An 18,561-nucleotide genomic window follows, 5' to 3' on the forward strand; every position below is an offset into this window, starting at 1 on the left:
AAACCAGTAAACGAAAAAGTTGGCTTCAAACTGCACAGGCTGCCACACTGAAGATACTGCTTTGTATATACAAAAGAACTTGCTCCTACAGAGGCAAAGAGAACTAAAAGAAACTAAGCTAAACATTGACCACAGGGTACAAACAAAGGCTGAGCAAGAAAGACAGACAAGTGAAAAAAGGATCAAGTTAAAAAGAATCACTTTCAAAAGAGTAGGTAAATGTTGATGTTTAACTCTAGTAGACCTATCTGGAAGGGTAACAAAAGGCCAAGAGAAAAGTTATGAATTCTTAGACATGATCTTATGGAGCACAATTCCCCAAAATTTCTTGAGTGGGGCTGGCCATTAATCATGTGGTGACAAAAAGGCTGAAAGGCTTTATTTTGTGTGTGCGTGGGTAGCCCTGGGTAACCATCATGATTCTGTGGCTTCTGGAACAAATCCAAGCAAAACCATATTCTAGAGGTAAAGAGAACAGGGTATATATAATACAGTGATGATACTTTAGAAATCTTAGTCATTTGCTCCATCTTCCATGTTCTTATGCAAACTACAGTGTGGCATAATTTTATTCTTGGCCTGGTGGCTTAGTCTCTTTCTCTCCCTCCCTCGCCATTTCGGCACGTACGGTTCTTCTAAGCCTCTGAATTACAAGCCTCACCAGCGACTAGTGATGATGCAGCCTTGTCTCTCTAACCCTACTGGCCTTCTCCTTAGTCCTCCACCTACCCAACATCCTCTGCTACGGGTACACTCAGGAACAGCATCTCTATGGGCACAGTCACTCATCCGTCCTCCCTGTGTGATTGGCTACCCTCCCCTGGAGGCCACGCCCTAACTCCGCCTCTCCTCAAACTGTATATAATCCAGGGCTCCTCAAGCCTCGAGGTCTTTAGCTTCTGGCGGCCCTGGCATAAGTGTCTACCAAGAATAAAGCTACCTCGCTTCATGCCTTAATTGACTCGGCCTCCAGTCCTTTAGACCCGCAGCGAGGTCTCCTGCGCGCGCCCCTTGGACCCAGACCCCCGGCTCGAGCCCCTTTTCTGCGTGCGGCAGTGTCGTCTAGCAAGCAGTGAGAAGCTGAGGAGTAGAGGGTCCCCGATAGCTTAGCGGTTGGGCCAAACCGCACTACAGCATGGGTTTGGCGTCACGAAGCCATGCATTCTAATCCCAGCTACAATACTTATTATCATAATACTGTGTGTCTGGGAGACAAAATGGTCTCCCGGAACCTCAGTTTTCTCAATTAAATGTGGATAATATTTATCTCACAGGGCTGGATAAGTTAAATACAATAAAATATGTAAAGAGCATAGCACAGACAAACATACTACTCAGTAAATGTTAGTTCTTTTCCCTTACCCGAACTTTACCAAGAGTCTTTTTAAAAGATCTAAAACCTATTAAAAGAGGATAGTAGTAAAAAAGAAAAGAAAACTCTTACAAGTTATAAAGATAATATAAAAAGCCCTGAATGAAAATGTCTTATAATATGTAGGTTCATTAGGTCAGTCGTAAAGAAGTTCAGTGGTAATGAAGTCAAAGTTCAATGCTTTACCCCTGCATTTTGGTTCTCACAAGGTATATGAGAAACACATATTCTCCAGAATCATCCTTGGTTCAAAAAGTAGCCCAATAATTAAAGAGGTATTACAAACAAGGCCTGAAGGTTGTAAATTTAGAAGCGAGCTAAGACTCATTGAATAAAAATGTGTCTCTCTTTTGCTCTCCTATTTATTTATGATGCAAAAATGAAAGTCCAAACACATGGTAAGGATGAAATGTTTCTGAAAACTATATAAAGTCTATAAACACCACAAGAAGCTGAAAAGAGTTTCCAATGAAGTTGTAAGAAAAGTTTGCTTCAAGTTAATACCCTTTTCCTTTTAAATAACACGTCAGGATACCTCTATAAATACAAAGTAAATCCTATGACAGCGTACTCAATACTCAAAGGATGAACAAACTTCAAACAGAACACATTTTTCTTTTATAAAATCAATAAATAAATTGGCCAGCTTGTCAAAGAATCATTCAGTTTAACATTTTACTTAGACGACAAATATTTACAGATAAATCTGTAAATAGTATAAATATTTTTACTCAAAATGCTAGGTTAAAGAAGCCAGACACACAGTGTACATACTATATAATTCCATTTACATGAAATTCTAAAATAGCAAAACTAGTAATAGAAAACAGATCATTGTTTGCTAGAAGTCAGAGGAAGGGGGGGCTAACTGCAAGCACATGGGAAGTTTTGGGAGTGAAGAAAATATTCTATATCATGATTATAGTGATCCCTATCCACTTTCAAAACTCACTGAAATCTATAATGGAAACTGGAGAATTTCTTTATGTGAAAATTATGGTTCAATTCTTTAAAAAAAGGTGATATATAAATCAGTATGCTTTTTAAAGTATTTCAGTCAAAACATTTCATTTGGTAGACAAGTATCAACATGTGCATTAATACTTTATCACAATCATAAACAATGTTTACATTTTTAAGAAATGCTTTTTTATTTTCTTCTAAGAAAAGCAAGCAGAATTAGAAAGTATTTGAAAAGTGATCTTTGTGCAACTGAAAACCCTCTTAAAACTACATAAACTCAATATACTGATGCAGTTCTTGGCAGGTCTTAGGATATTTTTTCCAGAATATAACAGCATACTACAAGCTGCAAATTCAGATCACACAGGGGTTAATTACATAACATAAATTAAATGGAGGAGGTGGTACTGGGATAAACTGGAGCCTGCACAGCCCTCCCTTCTGAAGTGAGCAGCCACCACTAGATCCAGCAGCTGATGTCATGATAGAATACAGGCCTTGGTAGAGCCAGGGCATCAAACATGTAAAGAGAAGAAAAAAATCTGGATTTTACATGTAACTTCCTGATATTTTAGATTAATGGCTCAATTTTTTTTTTTCTTTTTTTAACCAACACTATACAGGGCAGACAAAATATATCCACAGGCAAGATTATGACCTCTGGTCCATAGCGTATGCTTTCTGAACTTCTTGAATAGAATAGCTTTGCCTTCTGCTGACCTCTTTATTTGTAAAAAGTCTAGAATAATGTGGAATACTAGAGCAACTGAAGTAAAGTTCATCTCAAAATTACATGAAGGCTAATCATTTATGGTCATTTTGCTTAAAAAAAGAAAAGCCCTATTTATACGTCTAAGCAAATGAAAATGAATGAGTGAGAGTGAAAGGAAAACAGGTAACAGGAAACTGAAAATAAAAAAATCATTCCTTTAATCAAGATCATAGTCACTTCCAGACTCCAGAGCAATAAAACAATCCACGTGCTGAAATCTGAGAACTTCATTGCCCCAACTAGTCCAGCCTGGCTGTAAGTTTCGAGCAAACAATTCCAAATACTCCCCATCTGGTTTGATATAGTCTTTTAGAACCTCTGTCCAAAAAAAAGAGAAAAACACAAAGATTATCAAGAGGAAAGGAATATATTTCCTTTCAGCAGTTAGAGTAGGAAAAAGGGGAATGGTGCATTAAAAAAAGACAGCAAATTAATTTCAAGGATTTCATTAACAGGCTTCACTATTTATAGTTAGAAAGTCACTTGAACTAAGCGCACACGAGATTGGGAACAATAACCATCAGAACTTTTAGCGGTCCTAATTTATTGGTTTTCATTCGTAGATGAGAAATGAGCATTTTAACACCCACAAAAGTGAGTTTTCAATTTTCCAATACTGCTGACATATCATCTCCTGAGTACTAACTTAATTTACTTTTTAATAAATGTAATCCATGCATGAAAAAAAGTCTACAAAGACAGCCCTCCGAAAAAAACTAAGATAAAACATAAATCTCTTTGCAAACATACAATTTAGTGAATGTATAGTAAATGAAGAGTTAGATTCACATAGAAAAATTCAGAATTATAACCCCCTTATTCTTTGGTAGTACCCAGAACTTTCCTTCAAGTTCAAATTATAGATGTTTCTTGACCTAAAATTTTACCATATTATTTCATTAGGTAACCTTTATTCAAAATAGTAATAACTACTGAAAATTACATTTTGTTTAGGAAAAGGTACCTGATATATATGTTGGCTAAACAGCTCCATAATATAGACTGAAAGAAAGCAAAGAATACCATAAAAACATTTTTAAGCTAATGTTCATTTGGATGACAAATACTCACATAGATCTAAACTGGATCATGTTGCAGGTTAGCTATACTAACCCCATTATAGGAACTGTGTATGAAAATGATATTCAGGGAAGAAAAGTCACTAGAAGACGTAAAATATAGTTCTTAATTGTTATATAAGACTGAACTTGGAAGAAATCTATTAAATTCCCTTTCAAAATGATAAGGGTTCCTTATTACTTGATACAGGTGAAGGTATAAAAGACAATATATCAAGTATGTATATCACAGACATATATAAAACATAATCTTCATAATGTTTTTCAATTGCTGGCAGAAAAAAATTATTGTTTATTTGTTTCAAATCACTGGTCTTGTTTATCAAATAGCAAAGAAGAATTAAAGGTATTCATCCATAATTTTATTGGAACTCATATTTGGGTTTTGATAGATTTTAGGAGATGCCAACATGAAGACCTCTAGTCCTTTCATAAGTATTTAATGAAATGCCACTAAATCTGAAAGAAAATGATTTCCCCAGAGTCTTAGAGGACAATATCCTGTAATACTTTTCCATTCTTTTCTCCATGAATTTAATGCCTTACCTGCTTCGATTCACTTTTAAGTGGTCTAAGGTTATATTGAAATAACGTTCTGTTTGTTTTTGCTTATTTGTACAGTTTTCTGGTACAAAAATGCTAGCAATCCTATTTTGAAAGTTAACACTACAATCAAATAGTCAAAAATATTTACTATTCTGAACACCTACTATAATCAATGCAATAGGGATTTAACAAAAGAAAAAGAATATCCATGTTTTATAAGAATGCACAATCTAATGGAAAAAAGATGGCCGGGCATTTGGAGTTGAAAAATATATACAAACCTATACCCATTTACCACCGTCCCACTAACTCAATGTAATAAGATATTTTTGCATGTTCTTTTCCTTTCTAGTTAAGAAAAATAAAAAATCAAGAAGTCATGACTTTATATTGTTAACCTCATATAACTATTTAAAAGCAAATGAATGAAAATAACATATAAATACAATATAATATAAACTTTACACTTTTATAAATATTATGCTGTAAGCTATAGCTCTTGATGGCTTAGCTTTCAATCTACAGAAAAATGTTTCTAACCTTAAAAATAGAGTAAATGTATCATTTTCAAATGTAATGTTTCACCAATGTGCATGTATGCTTTTGGAGCAGAAATAACCTATTAAACTTTTTTTAAAATCTTAATGTTTCTAGAGGCAAAACTAGAGTGAGAACATTTCATTTTATGAATTTGCATTAAGCAGTTTAAAAACATTTGCATGTAAAAGCTATAAGCATTATTGGGATAATAATAAACATGTATTATCCCAAAATCCCTAGAGCTATGACTTCAGAGTAAAATATATTGCAGAAATCTGAAAGTTGCTTCCTGATAGCTTTAATTTGTACCTCCAGTATCTAATCAAGAGAATAAATCACTACCTTCAGTACACATGCAATATATGCACTTGCTATACAATTGCTTATCAATTCAAAGATAAGTTATTACAAGTATTATTTGTCTAACATTACTTAACCAAAACATGAGTTACAAGGCGGGCCATGGTGGCTCAATGGCAGAGTTCTCGCCTGCCAGGCCGGAGACCCGGGTTCTATTCCCGGTGCCTACCCATGCCAAAAAAAAAAAAAGAAAGAAAGAAAAAATAAAAACATGAGTTACATATATCGAGGCATCCAGATTTCTTCCCCAACTCAAACTTTTGTTTTTAGATGTTCTCGATCCTAAAAATGTACCTGTGCTGCTATCTACTGGCAATATGGCAATAATGCATTTCATATGGCTGTAATGCTTCAGGGCAAAACTAATTTTTATTCACTATTTTAAAATCTTTTCTTTTAAGGCTAATATTTAAATATAATTTCATTCTATTTTAAAGGAATTGAGAATAGTTTAATTAACACTTAGAAATCAAAGGTTTGGGGTTTTAGCTTTTGGATTTTTGGAAGTAAAAATATAATCTTTAAAACAAAATGCTGGGGGCACGGGTAGTTTAGTGGTTAGAATGCCCGCCTTTCATGCAGGAGGCCCAGATTCAATTCCCAGACCATTCACCCAAAAAACAAAACAAAACAAAAACAAAATGCTGGGCAGGCCTCGGCAGCTCAGGAGCCAGAGTTCTCGCCTGCCATGCAGGAGACCCAGGTTCGATTCCCAGTGCCTGCCCATGTAAAAAAAAAAAATGCTAAATTAAGCACCAAACGATAAAGAAAAATTCAAATGAGTGGAATACAAATTAGATTTCATACACAGAGTATAATTAGTGCCAAACATTTTTTTTTTCCTCTAAGAACAGTACAATCTCACTTTTTATTTAAATTATACATTTATATGTTCAAGACTCTATGACGGTCCAAAGTTCGAAAGCAATTACTTATTGAAAATCTCTTAAGTCAAAGAGCAGATAGATCACCAGGTCGATATTTGAATACTTCTCAAATAAAGTAATATCATGAAGAACTCTTCTGCATAAGCAAATTAAGAAGACAGAAATCCTGAGGATTACCAATAAAAATTCTCTTGGGAATTTGTACCTGGAAAATTCAGTTCATTTTCCTACGTATCCTACTTCATGCACTAACTAATCGTCTGCAGAATAATACGACGGGTTACCTGTACTTTTTTTCAATGGCAGCTTGGATGAGTCTGCTTTCTGTTTTGTTTTGTTTTTAAAACGGATTCATCAAATTTATAAAATTTTTATTACAGAAGAAATTCATTGAAAAGTAAACTTTGAAAATCAAAATCAGTATCCTTCAAGGACTTAAATTCCTATTTTTGAAAACACTCCCTTGAAAAACATAGCATTTAATGAGCTTCTACTGTATGTCACAGACTTAAATATATTATAACCAATCCCTACAACTCTGAAAAATTAAATATCTTTATTCCCTCTTTCAATGAGAAATCTGAAGTGGAAAGAGTAATTTGCCCAAGATAACATAGCTACTAAGTAGCAGAGCCGGGATTCAAACTCAGTCAATCTCCAAAGCTAGATCTTTCCACTACTCCTATGTGCTTAGTTTCTTCAAATGATGACCATCATACTAAAGCATGAAACTACTGAACATTGTAGGCTGCAGCAATTACCTTTCCAATGTTATAGGAAAGCAATATAACCTCTTAAAAAAACATAAAACTAAAAGCGTCTACCAAATATCAAGGGAATTCTAACCACCTCTCTGCTATTCTGAGCTCCCGGTTCAAGAACAAACAAGGGACAGAGCCCTGGTAGTAAAATAACCCCCTACAGTTGGCCTATAGTTCCCAGGGTGTCCCATCAGAGTCACATCAGGCCAGTGTCAGGGAGCACCTGACAGTAAAGGGACCTGAGAAACTGTACAACAGAAAAGACTAAGCTAACATAACACTACTCTATTTCATAAACTCTGCTACGAATTCTGATTCAAATTTATAAAACATTATTTTAAAAAACACATCTGATTTAATTTCCAAATAATTTCCAGACCATTCTAATACTAAATTCAATCCTTTTTTCAATTTTACAAAAGTCATACAATAGTAACAATTCTACTTTACAGAAACATACCAGCAAGAGGTGGTTTATGTGAGTGAAGAGTACAGGGCACACTGACAATCAATTTGTGATCTGGAATGGGAAGCACTTTTATATCTGCATTCCTAATTAAAAGAGAAGAAAGTAAATTATATTTTAAAGAACAATTTTTTATGTACAAGCCACAGTTGCCTTGATTTTTTCCCCCTTTCAAACAGTATCTGACTTTAAAATAAGTGGAAGAATAGACACATAAAGAAATCAACAATTTAAATATTGTGGCATTTCCTATGATTTCCCATTCTACATTATTGACAGTTACACACAAGACAAAACAAAAGGTAATATAAAATTGCATGTGCCATATCATTTGTCCTTTTCTGCTCTGGACAATTTTCAAAAATGTAAACATTAAGCAAAATCAATGCAACTATTGTTAACAATTTTTAAAACCGTAAAATGTAATTCTTTTACACATAATTTGAAAAATAATTTCCTACCTTAATGGCAAAGCTGTCTTTTCTCGAACTCTCCCCAGTATGAGACCTTCGTAAGGCTTTTTGTGTGGAGAATCTAATGGGAACACAAACTCTCCTGAACTGGTGATCTGATAATATGAAGAAGGAAAAAATATGTATCTGTAAATAGACAGGAAAAAAGCCTTTTTTTCCCATCACTATACAGTTTCTATTAAAAAAAATTAAACCTCTACACTAACGCTGTCCAGTAAAAATATAATGTAAGCCACAAATGTGAGCAACATACATGTAATTTAAAATTTTCTAGTAGCAACATTAAAAAGTTAAAAAGAATGATATAAGATTAATTTTAGTTATGTATTTGATACATGTCCAAACTATTATCATTTCATCATACAGTCAACTGAGAAACCGTTAATGAGATATGTTACATTCTTTTTTTCATATTAATTCTTTGAAATCCAGTGTGCATTTTATACTTAATGGCACATCTCAGTTTGGACGAGCCACATTTCAAGGGCTGAAGAGCCACAAGTGACGAGCGGCTACCTTATTAAACAGTACGGCTCTAAAAATTACAAAATATTTACAAAATAACATGGAAACTATGTTATTGTTAATTCACTTAGTTGTCCACACAAATGACATTTACTGATTACTATGCTCTGTGACTAACTAGATCATTATAAAGTATGTTCTTCTCGTTAAAAGAGAGCCTGTCATTAAATACTGTCATCAGGAGAGAAACCAGGTGTTTTTGATGAGACAGACAGCATCTGATTCAGAGACTGGCTCTTGGCATCACAAATTCAGAAATTCAATTCTCTCATTTCACTTTGGGTGATCAGATTCTCAAAGACTCACTCAAGTGAATCAAACTCAAGCACATTTAATAATGAGTGCCAATTTGTTAATTTACCATAGAGGATATATATTTCCATTCCCAGAATATTAATATCTATTATCTATGGAAATTTCTACCCTATATTGAGGTACTGCAAAACCAAATCAGTGATCAGAACATCTTTTTATCTCCTATACAGTCATCAGACACAGTATTTCTCACACATAGTGCTGTATGAACACTGGAAAATTCTTATTCTTTGAATATCCTTTATACTCAATGCAGATTACTCCTCTGTTATAACAATATGTGTAACACCTAATAAATGTTTCATAGAATATTCTGCATTTTGGCTTTACTCTGGTATTATCTATAACCCGTTTATATACCATCTCTTAGAACTGGTTACTACTACAGAGGAATAGTCTTAATTGGTATGTGTTAACATTTTACTGGTTTTGATATCAGAAGGCGACGTTCCGACAGGGGCCCCAGTCTATCAGAAGTCTATCAGAAGAGGCAGCGTAGAAAGGGGTGTTCTATTCCTGCCACGGCTCTCCACTAAACCAACGAAATCTAAGACCAGAGGTACATCATGAAAGCAAAAATATAAACTGTAAATCTGTTTGCCAAGTCCCATAAAACAGCTGCAAATAAACAATGTACGCAGCTTTAGAAGATATTCCAGAAAAGCACATAAAAATACAACTCTACTATGTCTAATGTGAATACACCAGCTATAAATATTAACATTTCATTAATAATAATTTGGCTCATCTTTTTAAAATTTAGCAGACCTTTCAATGGAAACCAGATGAGTGGATAATATATCTTTAAAAGGATGCCCAACGAACTCGGAACTGATGCCTCATTTTTCTGTTTATTTTTTTTCAGTGTCCTCATAGCAAGCAGAGATATTAAAGACCATTCAAGCAACCCTAGAGTTGGAATCATTTCTTTCCCCCCCATTATTTCTTTTTATTCCATATGTTCTACTCATTTCAAGGTACATAAAAGGAGCATCGGACACCAGGTTTTCACAATCACACAGTCACACTGTGACAGCTGTATCATTATTCAATCATCCTCAAGAAACATGGCTACTGGAACACAGCCCTACATTTTCAGGCAGTTCCCTCCAGCCTCTCCATTACATCTTGAATAACAAGATGATATCTACTTAATGCTTAAGAATAACCTCCAGGATAACCTCTCGACTCTGGAATCTCTCAGCCATTGACACTTTGTCTCATTTCACTTTTCCCCTTTTTGGTCGAGAAGATTTTTTTAATCCCTTGATGCTAAATCTCAGCTCATTCTAGGGTTTTTCTGAATCCCTTGATGCTGAGTCTCAGCTCACTCTAGGATCTCTGTCCCACGTTGCCAGGAAAGTCCACACCCCTGGTCATGTCCCACGTAGACAGGGGGAAGGTGGTGAGACTGCTCGTCATGTTGGCTGGAGAGAGAGGCCACATCTGAGCAACAAAAGAGGCTCTCTTGGAGGTGACTCTTAGGCCTAAATTTTAAGTAGACTTGACCTATCCTTTTTGGGGTTAAGTTTCATATGAACAAAATCCCCAAGACTGGGGGCTCAGCCTGGAATCATTTCTTTTAAAAATAGGCACTGCAGCATGTGCAGCACTAAGGACTTAAATGAAGCATAAATGGTTCTCAGTTCTGGCATCTTCCCACCCCCTCCATACTGGGTTACTCTGCTCTTCTCCCTGCCATCCTCAGCAGCATCAAAATAAAAACATAAGAAGAAAAACAAAAGGAAGTCACAAAGGATGACTAAAATTGCGTGTGTTTTACAGAAGGGAAGACAATGAAAGATAAAACTATTTCTATATTTAGGGATGGAGAGGTGCCCCAAAGTCCTGTTTGTTTATTTTTAAAACTACAGACGTCAGAGTATTTTCAAATTTCACTCTGAGTGATTACTCAAGGCCATTTCTGCAGGACCTACTACAAAAAGATACTGAAGAAACAAGTAAAAACCTTGAGGATAAGAAGATAAAAGTGTTTAGCAGTGAAGTAAAAGTTTTAATTAGGCCATGTTGAAGGAGTAAAGCAGTAACATGTTAAGCATTAAAAAGCAGGTCTACCTTTATGTGACATATATTATACTACACTAGCAAGTTAACTTCTGAACTTACTTTTACCCAGTGCCATTCAGCAACTACCTCCACAGACCAAAAGGGATAAAGTTCTTCCTTTACAAAACGCAGGTGCTTCTGTCTATTGGTCACCCAAGTAATCACAAGACAGTCTGGAGCAGCCAGCTTAGGGATAGGTATCTGCTTTATCTGAAATGGTGATAAATAACTGTACCTAAAAGCAAACAAAAAAAAAAAAGAGAGAAAAAAATCACTGCAACAAAGAAAACTAACCACAGAGAAGACCTATGTAACATTAACCACAAACACAAAGCTCCTTTAATAACTATTAGGGTAGCTAAATGTGAACCCACAGTGACACCCAGTGGACACAATTTTAAACACAGGTCAGAACTGATGACCGTTTTCGTTTTTACTTATTATTACTTTCCTATCACTTCTAAATACATTGCATTTCAATAATTTCACTAATATTTAAGACATACTTTTCTCTCATTCAATATTAAGCAGAAATTATTTCTTGGATCCCATAATCTTTATATTCTATGGAGAGGCCCTGTCACCTTGAAACTTTCTCAAGAACCCAAGCCAAAACCTGAAGGCCTTACCTGACACTAAACAGAGTTGACCTGACACCCAACAAGGTAAAGCTGGTAATGCTAAAGCAAAATTATCTCAACAAAGCTTCTTGTATCCCTATAATACTCAAACCCAGCTCAAAATTCTGGCTCCATCTCACCCATCCTCATCACCTAACCATTGTTATTTTCAACCCTCAACCTGTCATCCTGCTTCTTTTCTCCTTCCCAATCAATTGCACTGGGCTTTCTGAAACCCTCATCCTTTCATGAAAAATAGAAAGTTCTATAGCCTTGCACCTCTTGGCCACTAATATTATGAAGTCTGTTTTTCTCTTCCTAGAATGTACTTGCTCTACATATCCAATCAAATGTGGTCCTGTCTACAACACCCAACGCACACGAGAGAGGAGAGAGGCCAGTATTCTCCTAGCTCCCACTGCTGTTGCCAGACTATAACTCGTACCCCTTTGCATAAAAGCCCCTTCTCTTTGAAGCTACATTAGCCTCTAATCTTCCTTATTGAATTCATTTCATCCTCACTCTCCATACTCAATGAGGATTTAATCTCTGAGATCCCGACACCTCACCATAACCTAGCCAAATTGACACATGAACTGAACTTACGGTGTCCAGTTGTTTGGTCAAGCAAGCCTGATTATGACTATGAGGGTGTTTTGTAGATTTAAATCTTCACTCAGCCGAATGAATCTATGGCTGATTACACCTGAAATGTAACAAAGGAGAATGCCTTCAGCAATGAGAGAAGCCTCCTCATCCAATCAGCTGAAGGTATTAAAGGGAGAACCGATGATTTCAGCAGGCAGAAAGAATTTCTTTCTCTTCTCCACACAGCTGACATCTCCTGAAGAATTCATCACCACCTTCTTCAGAGTCCCTGGGGATTTCAACTCATCTGCACTGACTGTCCAACTTAACATCTGCCCTAAGGAATTTAGACTTGCCAGCTCCCTGATTGCAAGAGCCAATTCCTATAATAAATCTCTTAATATTTACAAATGTTAACCCTGTCAATTCTTTTTCTCTTAGCGTACCCTGACTAATAGACACTTACCAACATAAATCTTGCCATTATCCAAGGTAGTTTCAAAGCACAATCCATTTGATGTGCAGAGCTCAACTAGCCTTTACCTAAACAAATACAACTGCATTCATCCCACTTCAATAATCCATTCCAATGGCTGTATCCTGGATCTTGTCATCACCCAGACTTGCTCCATCTCTGAAACCTTAAACATCAATTTCTGGCCACAATCTCCTGACCCTCCCTTATTCTTTAACCTTATCAAGGAACCCAGTGTCCCATTCCCGCACTTCACTGAGTCTGTAAGTTTCTTCCTAACTGCCCTTTCTCCTCTTCCTTATAGACTACTGATCACCAATCATTTCATTGCTAACACGGTCAACTCCCAACCTCCCTTTATCCTTCAGCCCTACCATTCCTGCAAAACCTCCAATCCTAAATTATACCATAATTTAACTCAACTTCTTCATACTGGGAAAATCTGGTGGAAAACATATAGAATTGCAAGTTATGGTCAATAAACATTTACTGCTCTCAAAATACTCAACAGTTATTTTACTTATCCTTGGTAAACTGCTACAAACCTGCATGACATCTCTTAACCAAATTTATGCTAGGTAGATGAATTTAACTCATAGGTCAGGAACACAAAGACATAAAAGGCCAACTACCTCACCTTCCTCTACACATCTTCACTTATCTACTTCTAGGGATTACCTCTCAAAGGAAATGGCATATCTTCACCTACTTAAAGGTCATCACTCCAGCTGTGGTCTCTTACGACTATCTTCTAATATATTGTAATGCCAATTATTCCTCTCCTTCTGTATTTTCAACACCTCTACTAATTCCTTACCCTCAGCCTATAAATATGCTTATCCTATTTGATTTTAAAAGAAGAAGATAAAAAGGAAGAGGAGGGAGGGAGGCATAAAGAGAAAAGAGGGAGAAAGAAAAGAGAAATTCGATCAATTCGGTCACCTTCCTTTCAGAGCTAAGCTAAGGAATCATATGCACTTGGTCTTTCTACTTTTCTTCTATTTATTTATTCTTCAGTTGGCTTTAATAAGGCTTCTACTATTTATACCTGCTCTAGAAACATGAATGACGTCCTAATAACGAAACGCAACAAATGCTGGAATCAAGTGTTTCCACCTGCTAACAGTATGATATCAGCAAGTGATTAATAAATATTTCTTAAATAAACAAACAAATGAATAAAAGAACAGATCTCAAGTACCTTAAGTTTCCTGGCATCTAGGTTAGCGCCCTTCCAGGAAACTAGCATTTTTTGTGGTTAAAACGACTTCAAATGAATACGTTTGCAGTACTATAAAGACTATCAAGTCAAAACTGGACTTGCTAATGGTTTCAATAACTACAAATTTCTTGACTGCCTTAACTTAATTGGGTTGATCCTTGGAAGGGAAGGAAGGGTACTCAAACCTCTTCTAATTTCATGGGAAATCAGAGCAAATTCCAAAAGGCAAATCTTCACGTGGTGCGGTAAAAAGTGTGCAGCACTACCATCTGCGTTGCATTCCTGCCAAAAATGTTTAATCTGAATCTAATCATGAGAAAATAATCAGGCAAATCTAAGTTGCAGGATATCTATGAAACAATTTTAAAAATTTCAAAAATTTCAATGTCGTGAGAGATTTAAAAAATGACTCCGGAATAAAAAATGGCTCAGAGACTGTTCTGTATTAAAGGAACTAAAGAAACATAAAAGGTGAGCGTAATGAGTGATCCTTGATGGGAACATGGATCTGGAAAACAAAATACAGCTATAAAGGACGCTATACTGATTAAGTGGGGAAATCTGAATGTGTTCTACATTATCACTGTTAACTTTTGGGGACAATGATATTAGTTATGTAGTAGAGATTCCTTCTTCTCAGGACATACAGCTAAAGCATTTGTGGGTGAAATCATAATGCTTGCGAGATCAGGAATGAAAACAGAGATGGAGAGAGAGAAAATGAGCACAAATGTGGTAAAATGTTAATAACTGATTAACCTAGCTGAAAGGTAATTTGATATTCATGCATCATACTTCAACATTTCTGAAAGCTTGAAATTTTCAAAACCCATAAGGTGAGGAAAAGAAGTAACATAGTAGATGGTACTTTGAGAGATCATAAATATATGCCTACAAGATATTTAAATATGCTCTGGAAAGCTATCATAAAATGTGATAAAAAGAAGGAATCTATTCAGAATTATAAAAATCCCTAAGATACTATTAATTATAATCAAATATTTGTTTACTTTTGCAAAACTTCTATGGAGTATTCAAGAACAGCATACAGAAATTATCCACTTTCATTTTAAAAAAAAGAAATTTAAGCTAGCTATTTTATAAAGTAATTCTTGGAGAAAACTGGAACATATTACTAAAGAAGATTACAGAATTGGCCTCTCTGATTCTTTTTAACTTAATACTTTATTCTCTAACAATGAGAAGCAAAGAAGTAGTCTATATAATTTATCAATATCCTAACCATCCTTATGAGGTTTTCTACAAAAACATTATCTGAACACTAAAATGTGAATAAGCACACATAGCGAAGAATAAAGATTTCATAAAATTAGTTCAAAAAATACTAAAAAAACAAAGGAAAACAACTACAAGTATCAACAACAAACCATGGGGAGGATGGAAGACCTAATTTCCACAGTTGTCACATTATATTATTCAAAATGTCCAGTGTTCAGTAAAAAAATTATAAGCTATGCAAAGAAACATGAAATAATGGCCCATACCCAAGAAAAAGAGCAGCCAGTAGAAACAGTCCCTGAAAAAGCCCAGACACTGAACTTACCATAGACTTTAAACTTACTAAAGACTTCTTTTTTTAACTTTTTTTATTTATTAAAAAAATTAACAAACAAAACATTAAGATATCATTCCATTCTACATATATAATCAGTAATTCTTAATATCATCACATAGTTGCATATTCATCATTTCTTAGAACATTTGCATCGATTTAGAAAAAGAAATAAAAAGACAACAGAAAAAGAAATAAAACGATAATAGAGAAAAAAAAGTTATACATACCATACCCCTTACCCCTCGCTTTCATTTACCACTAGCATTTCAAACTAAATTTATTTTAACATTTGTTCCACCTATTATTTATTTTTATTCCATATGTTCTACTCTTTTGTTGATATGGTAGCTAAAAGGAGCATCAGACACAAGGTTTTCACATTCACAGAGTCACATTGTGAAAGCGATATCATTGTTCAGTCATCATCAAGAAACATGGCTACTGGAACACAGCTCTACATTTTCAGGCAGTTCCCTCCAGCCTCTCCACTACATATTGAACAACAAGGTGATATCTACTTAATGCATAAGAACAACCTCCAGGATAACCTCTCGACTCTGTTTGGAATCTGTCAGCCATTGACACTTAGTTTCATTTCACTCTTCCCTCTTTGGTCGAGAAGGTTCTCTCAATCCCTTGATGTTAATTCTCAGCTCATTCTAGGGTTTTTCTCAGTCCCTTGATGCTGAGTCTCAGCTCATTCCAGGATCTCTGTCCCACGTTGCCAGGAAGGTCCACACCCCTAGGAGTCATGTCCCATGCAGAGAGGGGGAGGGTGGTGAGACTGCTCATCATGTTGGCTGGAGAGAAAGGCCACATCTGAGCAACAAAAGAGGCTCTCTTGGGGGTGACTCTTAGGCCTAAATTTTAAGTAGACTTGACCTATCCTATGTGGGGTTAAGTTTCATATGAACAAACCCCAAGACTGGGGGTTCAGCCTATAGCTTTGGTTGTCCACACTGCTTGTGAGAATATCAAGAATTCAACTTGGGGAAGTTGAATTTCTCCCCACTCTCACCATTCCCTGAAGAGGGCTTGCAAATACTTTTCCAGTCACTGATCAAATCACTCTGGGATTCATCAAGGGATCACTCTGGACAAACCAACAAAATCTCATGTCCTACCTGAGATTCCAAGTACTTATGACATTCAATCAAACTCACTAAAGACTTTAATTAAGCTATTTTAAGTATGTTCAAAGAGTTACAGGAGAGCATGGACAAAGAACTAAAGGAGAAGATGAGAATGATGTCTCACCAAATATAGAATATCAATTAAGAGATCAAAATTATAAAAAGGAACCATATATATTCTGGAGTTGAAAGTACAATAACTGAAATTAAAAATGTACTAGAGAGACTCTATAGCAGATCTGAGAAGAAAGAATCAGCAAAGTTGAAGATAGGTCAATTGATATTATCCAATCTGGGAAAAAAAAATAAAAAAGAATGAAAAAAAGAGACAAAGCCGAAGAGCCTGTGGGATACCATCAAGCATACGAAACATATGCATGATAGGAGTCCCAGAAGGAAAGGCAAAAGGGATAGAAAAAATATTTAAAGAAATAAAAGCAGAAAACTTTCCAAATTTATTAAAAACATTTATCTACACATCCAGAAAACTCAATGAACATCAGCTCAGAATAAATTCAAAGAGAATAAAACAGTTAAATAACAATAAGAGAATCTTGAATGCAACAAAAGTGACTTATCACATACAACAGATTCTAAGTAAGATTAGAAACCATGAAGTCCAGAAGCAATGTTATAACATATTCTAAGTGCTGAAAGAAAAAAATTGTCAATCCAAACTTATATCTAGCAAAACTCTCCAGAAATGAAGGAGAGACAGACAAGAGTTAAGAGGAGGTTTAGATTTTTCTATTTGGCGAGAATATGTTTATTGGTTTTCTCTCTCTTAGGAAAAATGAAATTATCTAAAATTGAGAATGTTAATGGACTATGGATTTTGGGCGCTCTACATGATACCCAATGAATGCAGGTGGCTGAAGGATGCACTGACAGAGAAGTAGATAGGCGAACGATGGTGTATACTTATGGAAGAAGGTTGAGCTGCTACAAAAAGGAACAAAGTCGTGAGGCATGCAACGATGTGAATGAACATGTAGGATATTTGGTGTTCTAGTCTGCTAGCTGCCAGAATGCAACACACCAGAGATGGACTGGCTTTCAATAAAAGAGGATTTATTTAGTTAACGTATAGTTCTTCAAAGGAAAGGCAGCTAACTTTCAACTGAGGTTCCTTCTTACGTGGGAAGGCACATGGCAATCTCTGCTGGCCTTCTCTCCAGGCTTCAGGGTTCCAACAGCTTTCCCGGGGTGATTCCTCTCTGCATCTCCAAAGGCCTGGGCTGAGCCGCGAGTACCGAGATGAAGTATGCCTAAGCTGCTTGGGCTGTGCTACATTGAGCTCTCTCATATAAGCACCAGCCAATTAAATCAAACATCATTCATTACAGCACGCATGTCCTCTTAGCCGACTGCAGATGTAATGAGCAACAGATGAGGTTCACGTACCACTGGCTCATGTCCACAACAACAGAACTAGGCACGTTCACCTCACCAAGTTGACACCTGAACCTAACTACCACATTTGGTGAGACAAAATAAGCCAGAAACAAAAGAACAAGAATGGTATGGTCACTTTAGAAAATGCTTATAAGAAAATAGAGGCCTAGATTGCAAGCTTTTAGAGCAGACACATCAAGTCCAGAGTGGGGATTATTATTTCTGGATTTTGAGAGGCTGCTTTATATGTATAACCTGATATTTAGAGATAAGAACGAAGCCGAACAGGTTGGGGTTAAAGTAATTCAGAAGATAGGGGTAAGGGAGAAAATGTCTATATTTTAGAACCACACATACTCTTTGAGACCAATGGAAAAAAAGTTTATTTGGTCTGGAACTGAAATTTTCTGTAATACGTAATCTAAT

At 35.8% G+C, this 18,561-nt stretch overlaps 1 protein-coding gene across 8 annotated transcripts in view; it reads right to left on the reverse strand.

The window, feature by feature from the left end:
• The window catches only part of METTL4 (methyltransferase 4, N6-adenosine), a 159,120-nt gene that overhangs the window by 115,082 nt on the left and 25,477 nt on the right, over nt 1–18,561 (reverse strand). For 6 of the 8 annotated variants that reach the window (XM_077135869.1, XM_077135866.1, XM_077135864.1 and 3 more), the window contains 4 exons: nt 11,187–11,361; nt 8,208–8,314; nt 7,741–7,832; nt 3,249–3,425 (listed from right to left, as the gene is read on the reverse strand). In XM_077135869.1, coding sequence (XP_076991984.1) covers nt 3,265–3,425; nt 7,741–7,832; nt 8,208–8,314; nt 11,187–11,361 — 535 coding nt within the window. In that variant the 3' untranslated portion in view covers nt 3,249–3,264. Of the gene's footprint in view, nt 1–3,248; nt 3,426–7,740; nt 7,833–8,207; nt 8,315–11,186; nt 11,362–18,561 lie in introns of those variants that run through there. The other 2 variants (XM_077135870.1, XM_077135871.1) reach the window with 1 other exon arrangement.

This window comes from Tamandua tetradactyla, chromosome 18 (genome assembly GCF_023851605.1).
Source record: "Tamandua tetradactyla isolate mTamTet1 chromosome 18, mTamTet1.pri, whole genome shotgun sequence".
NCBI lineage: Eukaryota > Metazoa > Chordata > Mammalia > Pilosa > Myrmecophagidae > Tamandua > Tamandua tetradactyla.